At 38.6% G+C, this 20,553-nt stretch overlaps 1 protein-coding gene and 1 gene segment (V, D, J or C); both read left to right on the plus strand.

Moving 5' to 3' along the window:
* The first annotated feature begins 218 nt into the window (after positions 1 to 218).
* LOC125251754 lies at positions 219 to 1,095 on the plus strand. The segment is given in 2 exon segments: positions 219 to 615; positions 723 to 1,095. Coding segments are annotated over 2 exon segments (393 nt in total).
* Positions 1,096 to 9,773: 8,678 nt separating this feature from the next.
* On the plus strand, positions 9,774 to 17,621 carry LOC125251744 (kelch-like protein 10). Its single transcript, XM_048164836.1, has 8 exons — positions 9,774 to 10,006; positions 10,156 to 10,648; positions 12,215 to 12,634; positions 12,888 to 13,085; positions 13,260 to 13,409; positions 16,615 to 16,731; positions 16,980 to 17,071; positions 17,191 to 17,621. The coding sequence occupies exons 1-8, from the start codon at positions 9,858 to 9,860 to the stop codon at positions 17,309 to 17,311; spliced, it is 1,740 nt and encodes a 579-aa protein (XP_048020793.1). The 5' UTR covers positions 9,774 to 9,857; the 3' UTR covers positions 17,312 to 17,621.
* The last annotated feature ends 2,932 nt before the right edge of the window (positions 17,622 to 20,553 follow it).

The following is a 20,553-nucleotide window of genomic DNA, read 5'->3' on the forward strand; positions in this document are numbered from 1 at the left end:
ATTTTTCTTACACAAACACATCACTTTGCTTCAGAAGGCCTTTATTAACACCCAAGAGCCATATGAAGTACACGTTTATGATGGATGGATGCACTTTCTTGAGCTTCACACTCATTGATACTGTTCACTGCCATTATAAAGTTTGGAAGCGTCAGAATATTTATTAATATATATCTCAGATTATGTTCATCAGAAAGAAGAAATCATATTCACATAGAATGGCTTGAGGGTGAGTAAAGCTTGGGCTAATTTTCATTTTAAAGTGAACTAATCCTTTAAATGAAAGCTGTCACACCCCCTCAAATGCAATAAATCTTTAAAATAGCTTTGTAACCATTCATATACTCAAATAAGGATCACAGATCAATTCAACCTTACTTGTTTTTGGCACAATCATATAGTCATAATAGCAGTTCATGTGACTAGATCTTTCTTGTCTTCTTGAAATTCATTGTCAGATGTTCTCAGAGAGGAGGGACTCAGAGTTCACAGATCTGACATGATCTAATCGTGTCTGAAAGAGACTGTGGATGAAACGATTCAGTCTGACTCTTCTCAGAGTGAACACTTGAACAATGAATCTTCATTCACTTATTCTGCTCTGTGTCTCAGCAGGTGTGTATATTTATTTGATTGATTATTTTTTGTTGTATTAATAAAATGAAATAAATAAATAAAATAAAAAACACTAAAAATGTACAAATGTCTCTTTTCTGTTTCAGCTGCTGTATTTGGAAATGTCATCAAACCGAACAAAACAGATGTTTTTGCTGAGGAGGGTTCAAGTGTTATAATATCCTGTAGTTTTTCTGCCTCTGGAGCTCAAGATTATCTCTTCTGGTACCGTCAGTATGAAAGATCAAAACCTGAATTTCTTGTTTCTACCTTAAGAACTGAAAAAAAGCCTCAAGTATCTGATGTAGATCCAAGATTCACTGTTAAAGTTGAAAAAAAGGAACAAAATCACATGTATCTGATCATCTCCTCTGCTGCAGTATCAGACTCTGCTCTGTATTACTGTGCTCTGAGGCCCACAGTCACAGGAAACACAAGAACACTGTACAAAAACCCGTGACAGTGAGTGAAACAGAGATAGTAATGAAAAGGAAGCTAAAATATGTAATGAATCTAATGCAAAAACACAAAGAATTTGTGTGGCAGTATGAATGATCCTTTAGTTCACCAGTCCCTTTAAAACATCCCATAATTCAGAAAACAAATATCTTTATTAATTTACATTGAACTCTATGAGATGGCCCTGTTTCAGTTATGCAATACTTGCAGTTAACCATAAGAGGGCAGTAGTTACTCATTATTTCCTTTGACAATACTGAAGCTTTATTGGGTATCCACAAGCTCCTCCTTGGATCATCATTATTATAATACTAAAAGTAAAATTCTCCCACTGCTGATTTATCTGAACTTCAAGGTTTATTCAGCAGTCATGTCACACAAGTTGAGGAATATATTTCTCTTCACACTCTTCATTCTCGGTATGAATTTTCATTTAACACAGCTTCATATTCATGCAAGTTGGTCATATTTTGTATCGTACTGTACATGAAATATTCTTAAACTTTCACAGAGTGCAGATCAGAGGACACAGTTGATCAGCCAGACAAACATGTGACTGAAGCTGAAGGAAGATCAGTGACATTACAGTGTAAATATAAAACAGATTCAACAGGAGAAGATTTATTCTGGTACATCCAGAGAGCAAATGACTTTCCTAAATACATCCTGAGGAGAAGCAAATATGGAGGAGAAAATGGCACTGAGTTCCAGGAGAGATTTCACTCTGAACTTTCATCAAATTCAGTTCCTCTGAGGATCAAGGATCTGCGTGTGTCTGACTCTGCTGTGTATTACTGTGCTCTGAGGCCCACAGTCACAGGAAACACATCAGATCTATACAAAAACCTGTTACACAGAGACACGGACGAACACAGATAGAAAGAAACAGGAACTGACAATCACAGCATTTTGTCAGAAAGTAATAGAATCAATGAATAGGCTAAATCACAGGTAATAAATCAAAAGGTAGATACAGATTTCTTTTCTTTTAATGATAAGGTGTGAATTTGTGTGGCAATGTGAAAGATTTACATTATTCAATTAGAGTTATTAAATCCCTATAAACTGCCCTTTAATACAACAAATAATAAAACATCTCAAATTATTGTCATGTGCAATATACAGTAGCGGCAAAAAATGATATCTGGAGACTAGGATTTAAATATATATTTAATGATCCTACAAGTGTCAGGATTATGTTTTGTTCATTGTGTTTTATGTGATCTGATCTAGTTCTCTAGTGTTCACCTGTTGTTCTATTAATTAACTTATAAGATTAGTTTGATTGAACACTAAACTTGGTTAAGGTATTTATCTGATGAAATTATTTGTTAAAGGGCAAAAAATGACATAGAAAACAAACATCTCACAGGAAAAACCAAACACTGTAGCTGTAGTTTGCTGTTACGTCCGAGGACATATTCAATGCATTCATAATTATGTATGTGTGTTGGATGTGGTTTTGTTTGCTCTTTCTCTCTCTTTCTCTCTCTTTCTCATCACGAGACCGGTGTTCCAGTCAGCTGTGTTCAATCCGGTGATGTGGGGGATCGGATGATGACAGGAAGTTCCTGTGTGTGTTTGTAACTGATCTGCAGTGACTTACAGCTCAAGCACTGAGAGCCTCAACAGAGAACTGATCTGATCTGATTCAACATGGACACATGCTTCATACTGACTCTCATTGTGGGGACAGGTACATTATTTATTAATTAATAAAATACTGTACATAAACAATTACAATTTTAAAGCATTAAACAGCATTTTTTTGTAAAAAGTAAATATTCTTGCAATATCATTTTGTCAACCTTGCCTTCACAAATCAAAAATCACTTTTTATTGTTCACAGGTTTGGTGACTGGAGACAACATTGAACCAGATAAAGAGAGAGAAAAAAACACTAAAGAAACAGAAACTGTCAAGATGAGCTGCTCATATAGTACAAATAGTGAAGTTGTTTGGCCTTACTGGTACAGACAATATCCAAACAAAGAACCTCAGTATTTATTATACAGAGGTGCACGATCAGCGGGTGCTTATCAACACACCTCTGATGATCGGTTTCAGTCGACTACATCACGAACATCCACTGAACTCACTATTACTGATGTTCGTCTGTCAGATTCAGCTCTCTATTATTGTGCTCTAAGAGTTGGAGCCCAGTGATACAAAACATGAAACACGTCGTACAAAAACCTGAAGATCTTTTCACTTTGAACCGATCTAGTGAAAACCACAATCAAAACCACAATCTATCCAGCCCCAAATGTGATAAAATATGTGCTAACACCTGTGTGAGGCTGAATTAGGTCTTTGTTATAAGGCTTAAACTAGAAATTGCAGAAAAGAAACATTAACAACATGACCAGATATCATATTCCACATGTTCAAACCACATGACCACTTTTTTATGGCCATATAATCTGCATTCTCTGCAGAAACATCAATTTGTTAAACCACTTTCTGTCTTTCTTAGACGTAATGCAGTTTTTATAATTCCTTACAAGTTAATAAATTAACTTTGGTAACACTTATTTTAGCGTTCTTGTTACACGTTACATGTAACTTTAGCCCTCTGGCCCTCTTTGGTCATTTTGACAGAACAATTTTATATTTTGAAATGGTAAAAATCATAGCTTCATCAGAATGAGATTTTGTCACATTAGCAATATGAACACACAAAAAAATCAAAGACATCATTCGGACATGTTAAAGGGTCGTAAAAAAAAAAATACATTTACCTTCTTTGCGGTCAAAAATGACCGACATAGGAAATGAATGGGAAATACGAAAACTCAAATGTAAAGAGTGCAAAATAGACACAACCAACCCCACCCTACACACACACACACACACACACACACACACACATACACATATGAACTAGCACGACTATAAGACAGAGCAAGTTTATACAAATGTGTGAAATAAAATCAATAATTCAGCCACAAAGCAGAAAAAAATGAACTGCAAGAAAGAAGTTACACTCTAAAACATTGAGAGTACAAAACAGAAACACCCACTCAAACACACACTCACTTACACACATTCACAGACACACACAACACACCATTATACACACACAGTGGAAAATGAAAGGTAAATTTCAGAAATCTAATTTGCAGGACATTAATATATTTCCTATATAAAATCACACACAAAACACAGCAGAGAGAAAACAAGAGAAAACAGTGAGTGTGATTGGCTCTTTCTTCAGTTCCTCAAGTGTGAAATATAGACATGATGTTCTCAGAGAGGAGGGACTCAGAGTTCACAGATCTGACATGATCTAATCGTGTCTGAAAGAGACTGTGGATGAAACGATTCAGTCTGACTCTTCTCAGAGTGAACACTTGAACAATGAATCTTCATTCACTTATTCTGCTCTGTGTCTCAGCAGGTGTGTATTTCTTTGATTCATTCATTGACTGATTACAAAGAAGTCTTTCTATAAATCAACCCATTCCTCTTCTGTTTCAGCTGCTGTCTTTGGAAATACCATCAAACCAGACACAACAGATGTTGGTGCTGATGAGGGACAAAATGTTAAGTTGTCCTGTAGTTATTCCTCCACTGGAGTTACAGATTGTCTCTTCTGGTACCGTCAGTATGGAAGATCAAAACCTGAATTTCTTGTTTCCACCTTCAGTACTGAAAAAAAGCCTCAAGTATCTAAATTAGATTCAAGATTCTCTGTTAAAGTTGAAAAAAAGGAACAAATCCACATGGATCTGATCATCTCCTCTGCTGCAGTATCAGACTCTGCTCTGTATTACTGTGCTCTGAGGCCCACAGTCACAGGAAACACTGTAACTCTGTACAAAAACCTGTTACAATGAGAGAAACACAGAGACGGAGAGAAAAAAATTGTGAGAAAGAACCTAGTATACAAATAATTACATAATCTAATGCAAGAATGATAAAACATGAAACAAAGCAACGTTTTAAAACTGAGTCATATATATTTATTTACTTGTTACACAATGAGATGGCGCTGTTTCATTTATGCAATACTTGCAGGTAACCATAAGAGGGCAGTAGTTACTCAATATTACCTTTGACAATAGCAGGTGTTCATTTCAATTGTTTACATTTTAAATCAGATTTTACATTAAATATTCTTAAACTGCACTGGAATACTTATTAGCCTCTTATATTCTGTTAATCTGGCTGAGGAATTTACTTTTAACTGTTAAATATACTGTTTTAATAAAAATAAACTTGAAGTATACTTATTTTTTGTGAGGGTGTGTGGATATGAAATGGATTTTACAGTTCAAGTTTGCGACTTTAGTTTTTAATCTGACCTGTAGTTATGTTACCTTAAAGTCCACAACAACATACAGAACAATTGGGCTAGCAACAAGACAAACACTGCAACATTATAATAGTAATATTAATACTGAAGTCATCTGAGGTCATTTGCAAAATGATTTACAATATCAGGAGGAAACAGGGTCTGAGATGCAAGTTGTGTTTGTTTGGAACGAGAGAGCAAGAGTTGTGATACGAGAGACATGAAAGTAGATCCGGTTTGAGTTACTCAGATAAGAGGACTGATATATAATGTTTCTATGGATGATGGCAAATATCAGGAAATATCAGACTGCTGCTGAATACCATGATTGACCAATCAGAATCAAGCATTCTAAATCGTAATAAGATACTGTGTTTTTCAGTGAATAAAAAGTGACATAAGCTAATCAAATACACGTATACACACATCCTAAGATTCATTATTATACATATAAGCAAAATGAAGTGATACAGTACTATATATTACATAAACTACAGTCTTCAGTGGCACTTACTGTAGCACAGGCTCCTCCCAGCAGTCAGACCAAATGACTTGAATTTACTGCTGCTTTAACAGATACAGAAAGAGGAAGGAGATCACAACATCTCTGCATATATCCTTGGGGATTTCAATTGTATATTATGGCACTCTGGAAAAGTGTCATTGTGATCATATTTTTATATATCTGGGGTGAGTAGCGCTATCAAATAATGATTCTTTTGTCTATGTGTATATTCCTTGTGACCAATGTGTGAAATGTTTATTGATATTGTTTCAATTCTATTTCAGGATGTAAATCTCAAGACAAAGTTGATCAGCACACAAAGATTCAGTCTGCTTTTGAAGGTGATGATGTAACAATCAACTGTACATATCAGACATCTTACACTTCTTACACTTTCTTCTGGTACCAGCAGAAAGTTAATGGGATCCCCAAGTACATGTTGAATAGATACTCTAACACTGGAGAAAATGAGGATGAATTCGAGGAGAGAAGATTTCAAGCAAATCTCAGCAAAACTTCAGTTCCTCTGACAATCAAGAACCTGTGTGTGTCTGACTCTGCTGTGTATTACTGTGCTCTGAAGCCCACTGTGACTCAAACACACTCAACACTCACACAAAAACTCTCACAGTGCAACAGCATCAGTTACATCATTATACAATTTCAATTTGTAATATAGCTGCAAGCAGCAATGACGGGCCCAAGCCCAGGCACCACCACCACCCCGGTAGCTTCAGGGCAACATGATGGGCAATATGACAGATAGTCCAAGCAAAATTAACACACAGACCATGACACATTTTAAACAAAAACAAAAATTAAATCTAAACTGTGACAGAAAGTTGTTTTTGATAATGTCTAAACATATATCCAAATGCAATCCCTGATAAAAGGATTATGTCTGAACAATTTTTATCACTTTCAACAATATGTTTTCAGCAAAAAGAATTTTCTCAACCTTGCTAAAAAAATACCTATGCTGTCATCTAGTGGTTACACTAAATATAAATTTGTTAATTAAATATTAAATATTTTAACTTACACATACTGCTTTAATTGAAAAAGTAAAATAAAATGTTTATTTCTAATATTTGTATTATTTTATATAGAAATAAATGGTGTGTAATATATTGTTTAGAAGATATGAGACTCTTCCTGTTACCCTTTTCGTCATTATTTTGATCCCTCAACATGGCAACACCGTTTGAGATATCTAATATCCCTTCACAATTTAGCATCCTCAATGTTTTCACTTCATGCTGACTGAGTTTGCTTGCGATCGGATGAATTCCCTTAGGAGAAGTATATAAAATTCCAGAGAATGCATTTTTCGAACAACTCATAATAGCCAACTTCCTGTTGGGCTGGCGTATGACTTAGGCCGTGTGTCCACTAGAGCGTTTTTAGCCAGCTGAAAACGCTAGGCGCTCTGCTTAAAACGCCCGTCTGTGAGCGCTTGAGAGCGCTTCTGCAGTGCAGCATTTTTTTCCGTTGAGACGCTTTGTTGCTATGATACGGAATATCTGCGGCACTGTTACTTATAACTGATTTTGCAGGTAATTTGTTTCAGACTTAAAATGTTGACACAATGTGAAATTGCTGTGCTATGTATTTTCGGAGAGCAGCAATATTAATTTCTCATCCATTTTGTTCCGTTCTCTGTTTGTTGATGTTGTTGTACAGCAAGAATGTTGTGACGGTTGGCCGGTGTAGTATTTGTCCCGCCCCTCCTCCACTCTGATTGGACGGCTGGCTAAAAAGTGACAGTGATGAGCGCAGCGTTTTACGCAAAGTTGAACGTTCTTCAACTCGAGGCGACCAGTAAAAAATGCCGAGCTCTCAGCGCTTGAGCGTGAAAAAGACGCTCAGCGCCTCGTTACGCTCCTGGCGTTTAAAAAATGCGGCGCTCCCATTGAAAACAATTGAAAAAGTACGCTAGCAGCTGGAAAAAACGCTCTGGTGGACACACGGCCTTAGAGTATGCGCTGAGATCTATAACTGTATGAAGTTTGGGTACTGTAAGTGAAAAGGGATGCTCTACAAATACAACCATATAAAAGGGTGCACCACAGAGCCCCCCCCCCCCCCCCCCCCATGACAACTTGTGCCCGACCCTGATGGCCGATGATTCCAATGTGTGTGCAAAGTTTCACGAGTTTTTGAGCATGTTAAGGGCTCCAAAAGTTCCTGAAAGTCTGACAAAAATGTACCCAGGAAAACAATAGGGTCCTTCACCTTTGGCCTTAATAATATTGACAAAAACATACCAAAAATATGCTCAGGTCCTAATAATGACAATTTCACACAGAATGGCTATAACAAAGCTGTTTTAAAGGTCACCGAAATCTGTTAACCCCTATATTTCACACAGAATAGCTGTAATGTCCTCCAAATTCACTCTGGTCTAATGTGATGTTTCATACAGTAGAAAACCATCCAAACCATTTCAGATGACTCAATGCATCTTTCCTTCCTTCGGAACGAGTGAAGGACATGCACTGAATGAAAATGACACAGCAGAAATGCAGCCGTTACCCCGGTAACCCCATAAACAAAGCAGTTGCTAATCTGTTTCTGAACAATATTTGAATGTTTTAAACAGCCATTCAGATTTTTATATTTGCAATGGTGTTCATCTCAGCACTAAATACTTAGAAACATAATAGGCTGTTTATTTTCAAATTTAAACATTTTAACATTTTAATCTGGACTACAGCATGCCCTAGATACTGACTGAAAATGATTATTTATGTGTGACCTTGTGTGACCTCTTCATACAGGCCTCTGTTAAACTTGTTTGGGGTCACACTATGCAAGAAAACTCCTGCTGTCAAAAATTGTGTGTGTTTTTCACCATTTTGATTGCACATCCAAATGAATAATTATCCTATGCTTTATAGGTCACTGACCAATAAAATAATTTATTAGATATATTTTAATATCTTTGTGACTGTGAAAATGTTTCATGCAAAAAGAATTGATAAAACCAAACTCCATGATAATTATGTAGCCAACACAAACTGAAGGTGTTTCTCAATGTCAAGGAAGGATCCTCGGAAGCCAGAATTTCGAGGATGCTACGTCATCGACATCCGTCAAAGGACTGTTCCAATGTCGAGGATCCCCGGAATTTCAAACAAGGACTGAGTCCTTCGTTCGAAAAATATCCCATATACAGGAAAGGATGCATATGTGTAGCCTTCGCGCTCTTCGCGCTCTCAAATCACCCACAATCCTATGCGCGCAGCTTTGCGATCTTGTTCAAAATTTTTTTTTAAATGTTAGACGTTAGCAGGCAATATGCTTTATTATACGTATATTTATATTACCAAACATTTGTTATAACTGTAGTAAATATGTCAGATAAATAAAGTTTAATGTTTAAATGCCAGTACAAATTACTACCGTATTGATATTATAAATTATACAAATACAAATTACGTTATTGATGGCTAACTGAACCGGACCGTCATTTAACAATTGTTAGCTTGGTTGCCGTCACCAGCATTTTTTTTTATAAATAACTAGTTAAGTTGTCCAAAGTAATTTAACGTTAATATTATACCATTATACCATTCACAGCGTTATTTATAGCTTTCTCGTCTTTTTTAACAGGGACCAAGGAACAAACGGAAGCGTTCATACGTCTCCGTGTAGAAAACAAGCAGCTGTTTACCGGGGGGTAATCACGCAATGACGTGCACTTGCTAGTCTGTTCCATTTACGTGTTCTCCGAATGCTGAAGAGGAGCCTCGCCTAGCCTCTGAAAGAAGTGACTTGGAAAGACCAGTCCTGTCAAGGAAGAATCCTTGACATTAAGAAACGCCTTGATATTCAAGATCTGCAACTATGATGTCACAAAGACATTCTAGAACTCTGCTGAGCATTGGGTCGTCACAAAGACACAAACCTGAGATTACTTTGATCAGAGTTTTGAGGTGTGAAGACAAAATACATATAAAGACCAACATCAGGGAGAACATGGAGTACACTAACATAAGTGAAACAGCGTTTAATTTGTTTGATGAAGCACGTTTCCAGGGCGAACACACTGACGTGATCATTAGGGCAGATGACGCAGAATTTCGAGCGCACAAGATCATCTTGTCTGCCTTCAGCCCTTACTTTAGGTGAGGAGAAGCATTTGAACTGCAATTGTGTGCACATTACCAAGAAATAATTATAATTACATACATAATTTCCACTGCCAGCATCATATTGTTGAAACTGCCAAAGCGGTCCAAATATATAAATGCATGAAAATGAAATTTGTTCACAGGGCTCTATTCTTCAACAACTGGAGCAGCACAGAAAAACAATTTTATGAAATTCCAGGAATGTCCCAAGACTCCCTGTCTCAGATTATTCAATTCGCATACACAGGATCTGCACTCATTACAGAAGAAAATGTGACAGAGCTCTTGGTGGCGGCTGATCAGTTTTTGGTGTCGGGTCTTGTTGATGCTTGCTGCCAGTTCCTGGAGGAACATTTATGCCCAGAGAACTGCATTGGCATCTGTAGGTTTACAGAGGACTTTTTTTCCTGCTCAAAGCTCCACCATAAAGTAATGCACTACATCCTGCAGAACTTTGAGGAGGTTCTGCTCGAACCTGAGGAGTTCCTGGAGCTCTCGCTGGAACAACTTGAAGAAATCATTGGAAAGGATGAGCTGAATGTTAAACAGGAGAAGGTGGTTTTTGAAGCAGTCCTCCAATGGATTAATTACGCACCTGAAAACAGGAAGCAAACCATTGTCGTGCTTCTGCCAAAGGTAAAACAGAGAGTTTTGTCTTGTTTTACATTACAAATATCAAATAACTTTTCAATCAAAATACATTTTTCTGCTATAATTTTATTTAAAATTGTAGTAATTTTGTCGTTTTGTCATTTATATTAATTTGGTATCACTTTGGTATGGGGAACACATATTCTCTATTAACTACAACTTTTGCCTCAATAAACTCTTAATTTACTGCTTAATAATAGTTAGTAAGGTAGTTGTTGTAGTGTTTAAGTTTAGGTATGGGGTAGGATTAATGGATGTAGAATAAGCTCATGCAGAATAAGGCATTAATATGTGCTTTTTAAGTACTAATAAACAGCTAAAATGCATGCTAATAAGCAACCAGTTAAAAGTGAGAATTGTTCCCCATACTAAAGTGTTAACATATTTTTTTGTTTAATTGTGTCTATAATTTGCATCTAATTTTATTTCAGTTTTAGTTATTTTAGTATACATCAGACTAAATGAAGAAATGGTTAATAATTAATTAGTTTTTTAATATTTTATTTAAGTTAAAGTTTATTTTCATTTTATTTTAGGGTTTTAGTTTTAGTTTAACTACAATAATCCTGGCATGGGGTAAGAAAATATTCTTAATTCAAATGGCAAACAAGTTTATTTTTCTTCCTCCTCTGACAGATTTTTCTTGGTTTAAGCATAAACTCGCTTAAAGGATTAGTTTACTTTAAAATGAAAATTACACCAAGATTTACTCGCGCTCAAGCCATCCTAGGTGTATATGACTTTCTTCTTTCTGATGAATACAATCAGAGTTATATTAATAAATATCCTGACACATCTGAGCTTTATAATGGCAGTAAATGGGACCAACGAGTATGAAGCTCAAGAAAGTGCATCCATCCATCCATCATAAACATACGTCCGGGGGTTAATAAAGGCCTTCTAAAGCAAACCGATATGTTTGTGTAAGAAAAATATGCATATTTAACAAGTTATAAAGTAAAATATCTAGCCTCTGCCAGACCACCTTCCGTATTCAACTTACAAAGAAAGTTTAACGCCTCTTCCAGTTCAAAATGCTTTCGCTACGTCCTACACCTTTCGTATTCAACTTACAGAAAAAGCTTTTTTCATAAGTTGAATATGGAAGGTGGTCTAGCGGAAGCTAGATATTTTACTTTATAACTTGTTAAATATGCATATTTTTCTTACACAAACATATCGGTTTGCTTTAGAAGGCCTTTATTAACCCCCGGACGTATGTTTATGATGGATGGATGGATGCACTTTCTTGAGCTTCATACTCGTTGGTTATACTCAGCATATTTATTAATATAACTCCGATTGTGTTTATCAGAAAGAAGAAAGTCATATACACCTAGGATGGCTTGAGCGTGAGTAAAACTTGGGATAATTTTCATTTTAAAGTGAACTAATCCTTAAATTTTAATACATTTTACAGAACACAAGACTTAACATCTTAAGAAATTTTGGAAAATAATTTTTCATTTTTGAACTTTGAACTGCTTAGCAACAGCCTTGCAACAGTCTAGCAGCTCTGAAAGTCTAAACTCTCCCCTCACTGTGCTTCAGGTTCGATTGGGGTTGATGCCATCAGACTACTTCATCAATAATGTGAAGAACAATCCACTGGTGATGGAGAATGAAGCCTGCAAGCCAGTTATCATCAATGCGATGAAGACTATGTTTGACCTCAGCATGGATGAGTCCACCAACCAAGAGCTCATACATCAACTGACACACCCACGTCTGCCCTCAGAGATCCTATTGGCCATCGGAGGATGGAGTGGCGGCAATCCCACCAATGAGATTGAGGCATATGATGTGAAGGCAGACCGCTGGGTCAGTGTAACTCAAGACGATGAGCGACCCAGAGCCTATCATGGTACAGCGGTCCTGGAGGAGTTTGTTTATTGTGTTGGTGGTTATGATGGTGTGGAGTATTTCAACAGCGTGAGGAAATGTAATCTCATCACTCACACTTTTCATGAGGTGAGTAATGTTGTAGGTCAACATGTAACTTTAATTCAGCTTCCATTACAAAAAAAGTACCATTGTACAGTCATGGTGTCAGATTTTACTTTGGTATTGTCATGGAGCATAGTACTGAATAATGGTTCTCCAAATACTATTAAAAAAATTGTGTTAATACCATTGTAATTTTTGCAACTGATAGGACAGAACCAATGTGATGGTCTATTGATGTGTGTTTGGACATTGATGTAAAGTATCTGATATGTTGCAGGTGGCCCCTATGCATGAACGCCGATGCTATGTAAGTGTGGCTGTTCTGGACGGGCTCATATATGCAATTGGTGGTTTTGATAGATATCAACGGCTTAAAACAGCAGAGCGTTATGATCCAAACACCAATCAGTGGACACTGACAGCACCCATGAATGAACGGAGGAGTGACGCCAGCGCCACCTCGCTGCAGGGCAGGGTAAGAACACTCACCCATGACTCCACACTCTTCTGCTGGAGACTCTTAATTCCTGTAAAGCAGAAGGAGCATGATAATAGTGTAAATAAGAAAAAAGCAATATCATATAAGATATACTGAGTGTTGTAATTGTGCACAAACATCATGTATGTTATGTTTGTGTGTGTTTGTCAGGTTTATATCTGTGGTGGTTTTACTGGGATTGAGTGTCTCTCTTCCGCTGAGAGTTATAACCCGGAAACAGACCAGTGGACTCTCATCTCTCCCATGAGAAGCTGCCGCAGTGGTGTCGGTGTGATCGCTTACGGAGATCTAGTGTATGCTGTGAGTATTAAACACGCATATCAGTGTTATATATCATTGACATACTATTACAGTTTTTATATTTGAATATATATTTAATGTTTTTGATTAGTTTTATTTTATATTTTTAATTATATTTTAAATAATATTTGTATGAATGTAATTTTATGTTTTTGTAATTTCTGTCATAGTTTTATTAATCTGTGAAAGTTTATATATATATATATATATATATATATATATATTTAAAATGTTTGTAATTTTGTTGTGTTTTGTCATTTTCATTAGTTATATAGTTTTTATTGATGAAAAATGTTTAAAGTTTAAAATAAATACATTTCTTAAATATTTTAATAATTTATTAAAGTTATTTAGTTAAAGTTTATTTTATTTCAGTTAACTGCACTTGTAAAAAAAAGAATTGTTGGTTTAACTTAAAAAAAGTAAGTTACCTGGTTGCATTAAAATTTTAAGTTTATTGACAATAAAAATTTGATTTAATACAACGAAGGCAATTGGGTTAATGTACAGAAACTCAGAATATTATTGTCATGATCACCGTCTGTTCCTGTCACTTCCCGGACTTCATTCCCCATAATCCTCTCTGCCAATCACCTGCACTCACTCCACCAATCACTACACTAATCACCACACCCAGCTGCCACACATTACCTGGACTATAACAGACTCACACACTCTTCACCTGAGCGTGAAGTCTTGTTGCCTCTGTGTACAATTCTAAGCGTTATTTCCCTATCTGCCTGATTGTTACTGTTTCTGCCTGATTGTTACTGTTTCTGCCTGATTGTTACTGTTTCTGCCTGATTGTTACTGTTTCTGCCTGATTCCTGTTTTACGACCCATTGCTGCCTGCCTCGATCCTTTGCCTGTACCCTGACTACGACTCTGCCTGTTCTTTATTGCTCCTGTTTGTTCCTGTTTGACCCTGCTTGAACGACCACGCTCACTTTTAATAAAACGCTGCATTTGGATCCCCTGCCTGAGTCTACCATCATTACAGAAGACTTCGCCACACTAAGATCCAGCAGCTTCCACGAGCGTTTCCAGCCTCAGCATGGACCCAGCATGGTGTCTCCTCAACCTGCGTCAAGGTATTTGTACCCTCGAGGCACATATTCAGAAGTTTCTGGATTTTGCTCATTTATCTGATCTGCCAGACTGTGTCCTTATTTACTTCTTTGGTAATGGATTAAATGAACCACTAAAGGACTATTTACTTACCAATGGTCCCCGAGGGTCGTTCGTGGAATTTCTGGACTTTGCCCTGCTCACAGTTGGTTCAACTTTTACTGTGGGTGTTGTGGAAAAATGCGACACCACACTGAATCACGTAATGACGGCCGCTAAAGACAACACTCACAAGATGGCGGTTACCACAACAACCACACCAGACCATGTCTTCTCTGATCGCCCAGAGCAACGTCACGTCTCGAGATCAGTCAGGGAGCGGAGAGGGTTGCGTTCCAGTGTGGCTGATCCACCACTGTCTTCAGCATGAGTGGCTGGCGTTCCTAAACCTCCACCGACTGCTTCGCTCTCAAGCCAGCCAGCCGCTACGCACCCAAGCCAGCCACCCGCTTCGCTCTCAAGCCAGCCGCCCGCTTCGCTCTCAAGTTCGCCGGTTGCAATGCACTCAAGTTCGCCGGTTGCTATGCGCTCTGACTCTCTGGATGCTACGGACAAGATGGCCGCTTCGCCAGTGCCCACAGGCAAGATGGCCGCCCCTTCAGTGTCCGTAAACACAGAGCCTGCTCCAGCCAGTGAGTCAGCTCCAGATCCCGCTTCAGCCAGTGAGTCTGCTCCAGAACCCGCTCCAACCGGTGAACCATCGCTTCATCCTCGGAAGAGGAGGAGGAGGAAGAAGGCTTCTTCTGTTCTTTAAGGCTCAGAAGCCTTTCAAGAGCCCGCTGTTGGTCCGGAGACCACTCCAGAGGTCTCTCCTGCTCCGCCCAAGCGTCGTGCTCTGCCAGCGCCGCCCAAGCTCCTTGCTCTGCCAGCGCGGCCCAAGCTCCTTGCTCTGCCAGCGCCGCCCAAGCTCCTTGCTCTGCCGGCGTCACTCAAGCGTCTTGCCCTGCCGGCGCCTCCCAAATGCCTTGCCCTGCCGGCGCCACCCGAACTCCTTGTCCACGAACCCGCTACAGACCCCGTTGAAATCCCCAAGAACTTTTTTTTGGGGGGGCAGTATACCTAAGGGTGGGGAGCTTGTGGGTGGGGACCGTGCCAGGCCACCTTTGGACTGCAACTTATTATGGCCATTAATGGACTCTGACCCGCCGTGGTCATCTATGGACTCTGTCTTGCTGTGGCTGCCCAAACCACCTGACCCGCCGTGGCCGCCCGAGCCGCCTGACCCGCCGTGGCCGCCCGAGCCGCCTGACCCGCCGTGGCCGCCCGAGGCGCCTGACCCGCCGTGGCTGCCTGAGTTAAGGGATCTGCATTGGGGACCCCGTTCCTGTCTACATGCTAGTCTCCAATGCACCCACCCCCCTCCCTAGCTGTTCCTTTTACGCCGCGAGGACGCGCCTTCCAGGAGGGGGGCGTTATGTCATGATCACTGTCTGTTCCTGTCACTTCCCGGACTTCATTCCCCATAATCCTCTCTGCCAATCACCTGCACTCACTCCACCAATCACTACACTAATCACCACACCCAGCTGCCACGCATTACCTGGACTATAAAAGACTCACACACTCTTCACCTGAGCGCGAAGTCTTGTTGCCTCTGTGTACAATTCTAAGCGTTATTTCCCTGTCTGCCTGTTTGTTACTGTTTCTGCCTGATTCCTGTTTTACGACCCATTGCTGCCTGCCTCGATCCTTTGCCTGTACCCTGACTACGACTCTGCCTGTTCTTTATTGCTCCTGTTTGTTCCTGTTTGACCCTGCTTGAACGACCACGCTACCTTTTAATAAAACGCTGCATTTGGATCCCCTGCCTGAGTCTACCATCGTTACAATTATGCTATCTGAACTACATTAATTATCGAAGTTGATTTGACAAAGGAAAAGATTTTATGACAACAAATCATGAAAATTATATTTTACAGTGTGAATGTTTTTTTTATGGATTTAGTTTATAATAACCCTGACATAAATATAGAAATATGGAACAATCACAGTTTAAAGGTTGCAAATGTGTAAATAGCATTCATGCATGTGCATACAAATGCACAGAATACATAATAAAAAATGTATTTATTTAAAGGTTGGTGGTTATGATGGTGCCGGTCGTTTGCGGAGTGTGGAGGCCTACAACCCGCTGACTGACATCTGGCGTGATGTTGCAGCAATGTACAACCCACGCAGCAACTTTGGCATTGAGGTGAGGTGTGGACAATTAATATCTGCATCTGGTGAAATGACAATAATGATTTTATCATAATAAATATGGTGGATCCCATATAATTGTAGCAATCTTCAAAGATCAATGTGTTTGACTAAGAAAACATCCACCTAATTCCAACAGTCAAAAAATTCAACCCTGTTTAATTGAAGTGTTGCATCTTACTAAGATTTATTCATGTAAAGTTAAATATGATTTATTTTCCCTTTACCTTCCTCAAAATACAGGTAGTTGATGGTCAGTTGTTTGCTGTCGGAGGCTTTAATGGAATTTGCACCACCTGTGATGTGGAGTCCTACGATGAGAAGACAGATGAATGGTAACTTCCACAAACACTAAATCTCACAGATCATTTCAGACTGCATTAGATACCTATAAGACTATAAGTATTATGTAGGCTATATTTCATTGCATTCACTGCATCTGTTTTCTCCACAGGTTTGAAGCAAATGAAATGACCATTTACCGCAGTGCTCTGAGTTGTTGTGTAGTATCAGGATTGCCTAACATGGCAGAGTATGCTGCCCTACGATATCGTACAGACACAAGACGAGTCTGACAGTGTATGATCTCCTTCTAGCAGATCTGACAGTCTGGTTACAAAAGGAGTGTCATGTTTCCTGAATAAATGCATTCAAAAAAGAGTCTGTATTCTAAATGTTAAACTTCCTCTTAGGTGTAGTGTTGTTCATTAAAAAGACTGTAGGTTCAAATCTTGCAAGGGATCTCTGCAGCTCAACAAACCAACATCTAATATTGAGAATTCTGTTTACTGAGTAAACTATTTATTGTTTTATTAAACTTTTACTGTCATTACTGGTCTTTCAGGGTGGCCGGTGAATGTGTCTTGGTCTGTTTTATGATTATAGATTGTGTATGATTGATTTAACTCATAAACAGTCTCTGTGAGTAGCATTGATTATGTGGTGTTTTAGGCATAATCTACACATGGAAATATAACTTTTGTGTTACATTAAAAAGTTGAGCCTACAATCATTTTTGCAGTGTCATTATTGACTTCTGAAAATAATAATAATTAATATAGCTGCAAGCAGCGATGGCGGGCCCAAGCCTGGTTGCACTGCCAACCCGGTGGCTTCAGGGCAACTGTGCACAGTGGGCAATATGCATTTAAAACCTCCCTGAACTATCGTTTGTGCAACAGTCTTATGCTCCAAAAGCATGCTTTCATTAAATTTCAATATGTGTGGTATAAAAAATAAAATTATAAAATTAATAAATAGAGCCAAATCACAGAACCTGCAAAGACGATTTTAATATCAGTCTCAGGTAATAGTAAGGTACATGTCTAAATTTTTCTGCTCACTTATGCAAGTTTATTTTAAATCGCCACTTTTATAAAATCAAGTGAAATTTACTTAAATAGTGATTTTTAATAAATTTGAATTATATCAATAAATAATTAATTTAAAGATGTGTTGTACATGATGTTTGCAAACACAGCACATGACTTTGTATAACTTGTTTAACAAAACAAAGATTTAAGTCTTGTATGAATCAGAACACGAAATCACAGGTGTTGGTGATTTAATTGATTTTAAATCGGTTCAATGATATTTTCTATCCCCTAACCCAACCCCTACTCCTAAAGGCCCCGGTATACTTCAAACGAAGTTCTTTTTCGTTCTTCGTTTAGGAGTAAAACGAAGTTTGAAATGCGTGACCAGTGATATACTGTAAACGAACATGTGACGCCGCCCACACTGCTGAGAGCGACGTTTAGATGAATATGTAAATATGTGCCGTGCACTTTCTTCTCAGTAACAAAATAAACACAACAAAAATGAGAAAACAGCAAGCATTTATTACAGAAAGCATCAGAAAAAAAAAAGTCTGATCATAACAGCATGGGAATGTTAGCACTTCAAAGTAACACTCCAGTCATGTCACGTCTTCATATAGCACTTTATTCAATAGATTGCTTAAAATCAAACAGCTTTACAGTATCAAACATGAAAAACAGTGTTAGTGCCTCATTTTTTTACAAGCACAACTTCATTTTGTACTATAAAGCGGCTATCCAGTGTGTTTATGTTTTCACACGCGGAGCTCTTGCCTCGACAAACTCAAACACACGAAATGAGTCAAGGACATGTCCCACACAAGTAAAGGCGGAGCCTCAGCGCACACCTCCTATTACGTTATCACTGTCACTGACCAATGGTAGTTCGAAGGTGTTTTGCAGCCGGAGCGAACTTTTCCTGAACGTTCGCTTTGGCTAGCCGTTTCGAACTTCCAAAAAGAACGCAAAACGAACTTCGTTTTGGCCTGATTTTGTTCTAAATGACGTCACATCAGTTCGTTCTTCGATTTTGTTTGAAGTATACCGGGGTCTTAAACCTACCCATCACAGAAACATGTAACCATCACTAGATTTAAATAAAAACATATTTTGGCTGATTTATAAGCCTTTTAAAATAGTGAGGACCAGACAAATGTCCTCACTAGTGGGTTGTGAAAGTATTCCACAAAATAAGTGAGGACATTTGGTCCTCACAAGTATAGTCAAAACAAGTACAGAGAGGGACACAGACAGAGACCCACACACACACACACACACACACACTCTCACACACACACACACAGAAAGAGTCAGACTGAGGAGGGGGTGAGGGGGGAGGAGGGAGTGAGAGGGAGGGGGGGGTGCCACAGAGAAAGGGAGAGAGAGGGTGAAAAAATCCACATTCAAACCAAAATATCGGACTTCCTGTTGGTCAGAGCTAATAACTGTAAATTAGAAAGTTGTCCGGCTTAATGAGAACAATGTGTGTACCGAGTTTGGTGACTGTAGGTTAAACTAACCCCCTACTTTATTCAAAAGGTGGCACTATAGAGGCCCTCCTGCCCGTTTCTGAGGCTTTGCCCATGTCTACTGGATGACAATCCTGACATATGAGTCGAGTTTCATGCAATTTGAAGCATGCTAAGTGTCTCAAACCCATCCAAAACAAATATTGAAGTTTGATCTGCTGCTATGGCAACAGTGTTTGAAAAATATTAAAAATCTTTTTACAGGTCTTCATTCGTTATATCTTGACTTTATTCTAATGAAGTTTGAAGCAAATTGGGTAAACATTTGAGGGTGATCTTAAAACATTTTGAAAGTAACACACTTCCTGCTGCCAGTTGATGGCGCTATAACTTTGACTCACAATAGTCACATCCATGTGATCGGCTTCCTACAATGAGCACACAGCTGAAGTTTTATAAACATCAATCAATGTTTGCAGAGGTTATAACACATTTCCTGTTTCCCTTTTCTCGCCATAAATTTGTTCTCTCGCCACGACCAAACCTTTCGTGATATCAAAAATATGCTCCAAATTTCACATCCTCAATGTCTTGACTTCATTCTGACCGAGTATGGTGGTGATCGGATTAATAGCCTAGGAGGAGTATATCAAATTCCAGAGCATGCGTTTTTCAAACAACCCATAATAGCTGACTTCCTGTTGAGCTGGTGTATAACTTAGAGCATGAAAGTTGTTCGGCTCGATGAGGTCTATATGAGTACAGAGTTTCATAAAAATACATGCAAGCGTGTTTCATATATAGACCAAGTTTTCGGACACCACTCAAGGGGGTGCTGTCAAGCCCCCCTGCCACGCCCTGGTCCCATCTTTTGCGTCATCCTAATGACCACATATTCCAATGTGTGTGCCAATTTTCAAGAGTTTTTAAGCATGTTAAGGCCCCCCAAAAACCCTGGATGACGGAAAAATATAATTCTCCTTAGAAAAACAAAAAGGCCCTGCGCCTGAGTGGCTTGGGCCCTAAATA

This window comes from Megalobrama amblycephala, linkage group LG17, assembly GCF_018812025.1.
Source record: "Megalobrama amblycephala isolate DHTTF-2021 linkage group LG17, ASM1881202v1, whole genome shotgun sequence".
Lineage (NCBI taxonomy): Eukaryota > Metazoa > Chordata > Actinopteri > Cypriniformes > Xenocyprididae > Megalobrama > Megalobrama amblycephala.

Coding starts and splice junctions, on each gene's coding strand:
- LOC125251744 (XM_048164836.1), top strand. CDS start 9,858: ATGGAGTACACTAACATAAGTGAAACAGCGTTTAATTTGTTTGATGAA. Junction 10,007..10,155: donor GCCTTCAGCCCTTACTTTAG/GTGAGGAGAAGC, acceptor ATTTGTTCACAG/GGCTCTATTCTTCAACAACT. Junction 12,635..12,887: donor TCACTCACACTTTTCATGAG/GTGAGTAATGTT, acceptor GATATGTTGCAG/GTGGCCCCTATGCATGAACG.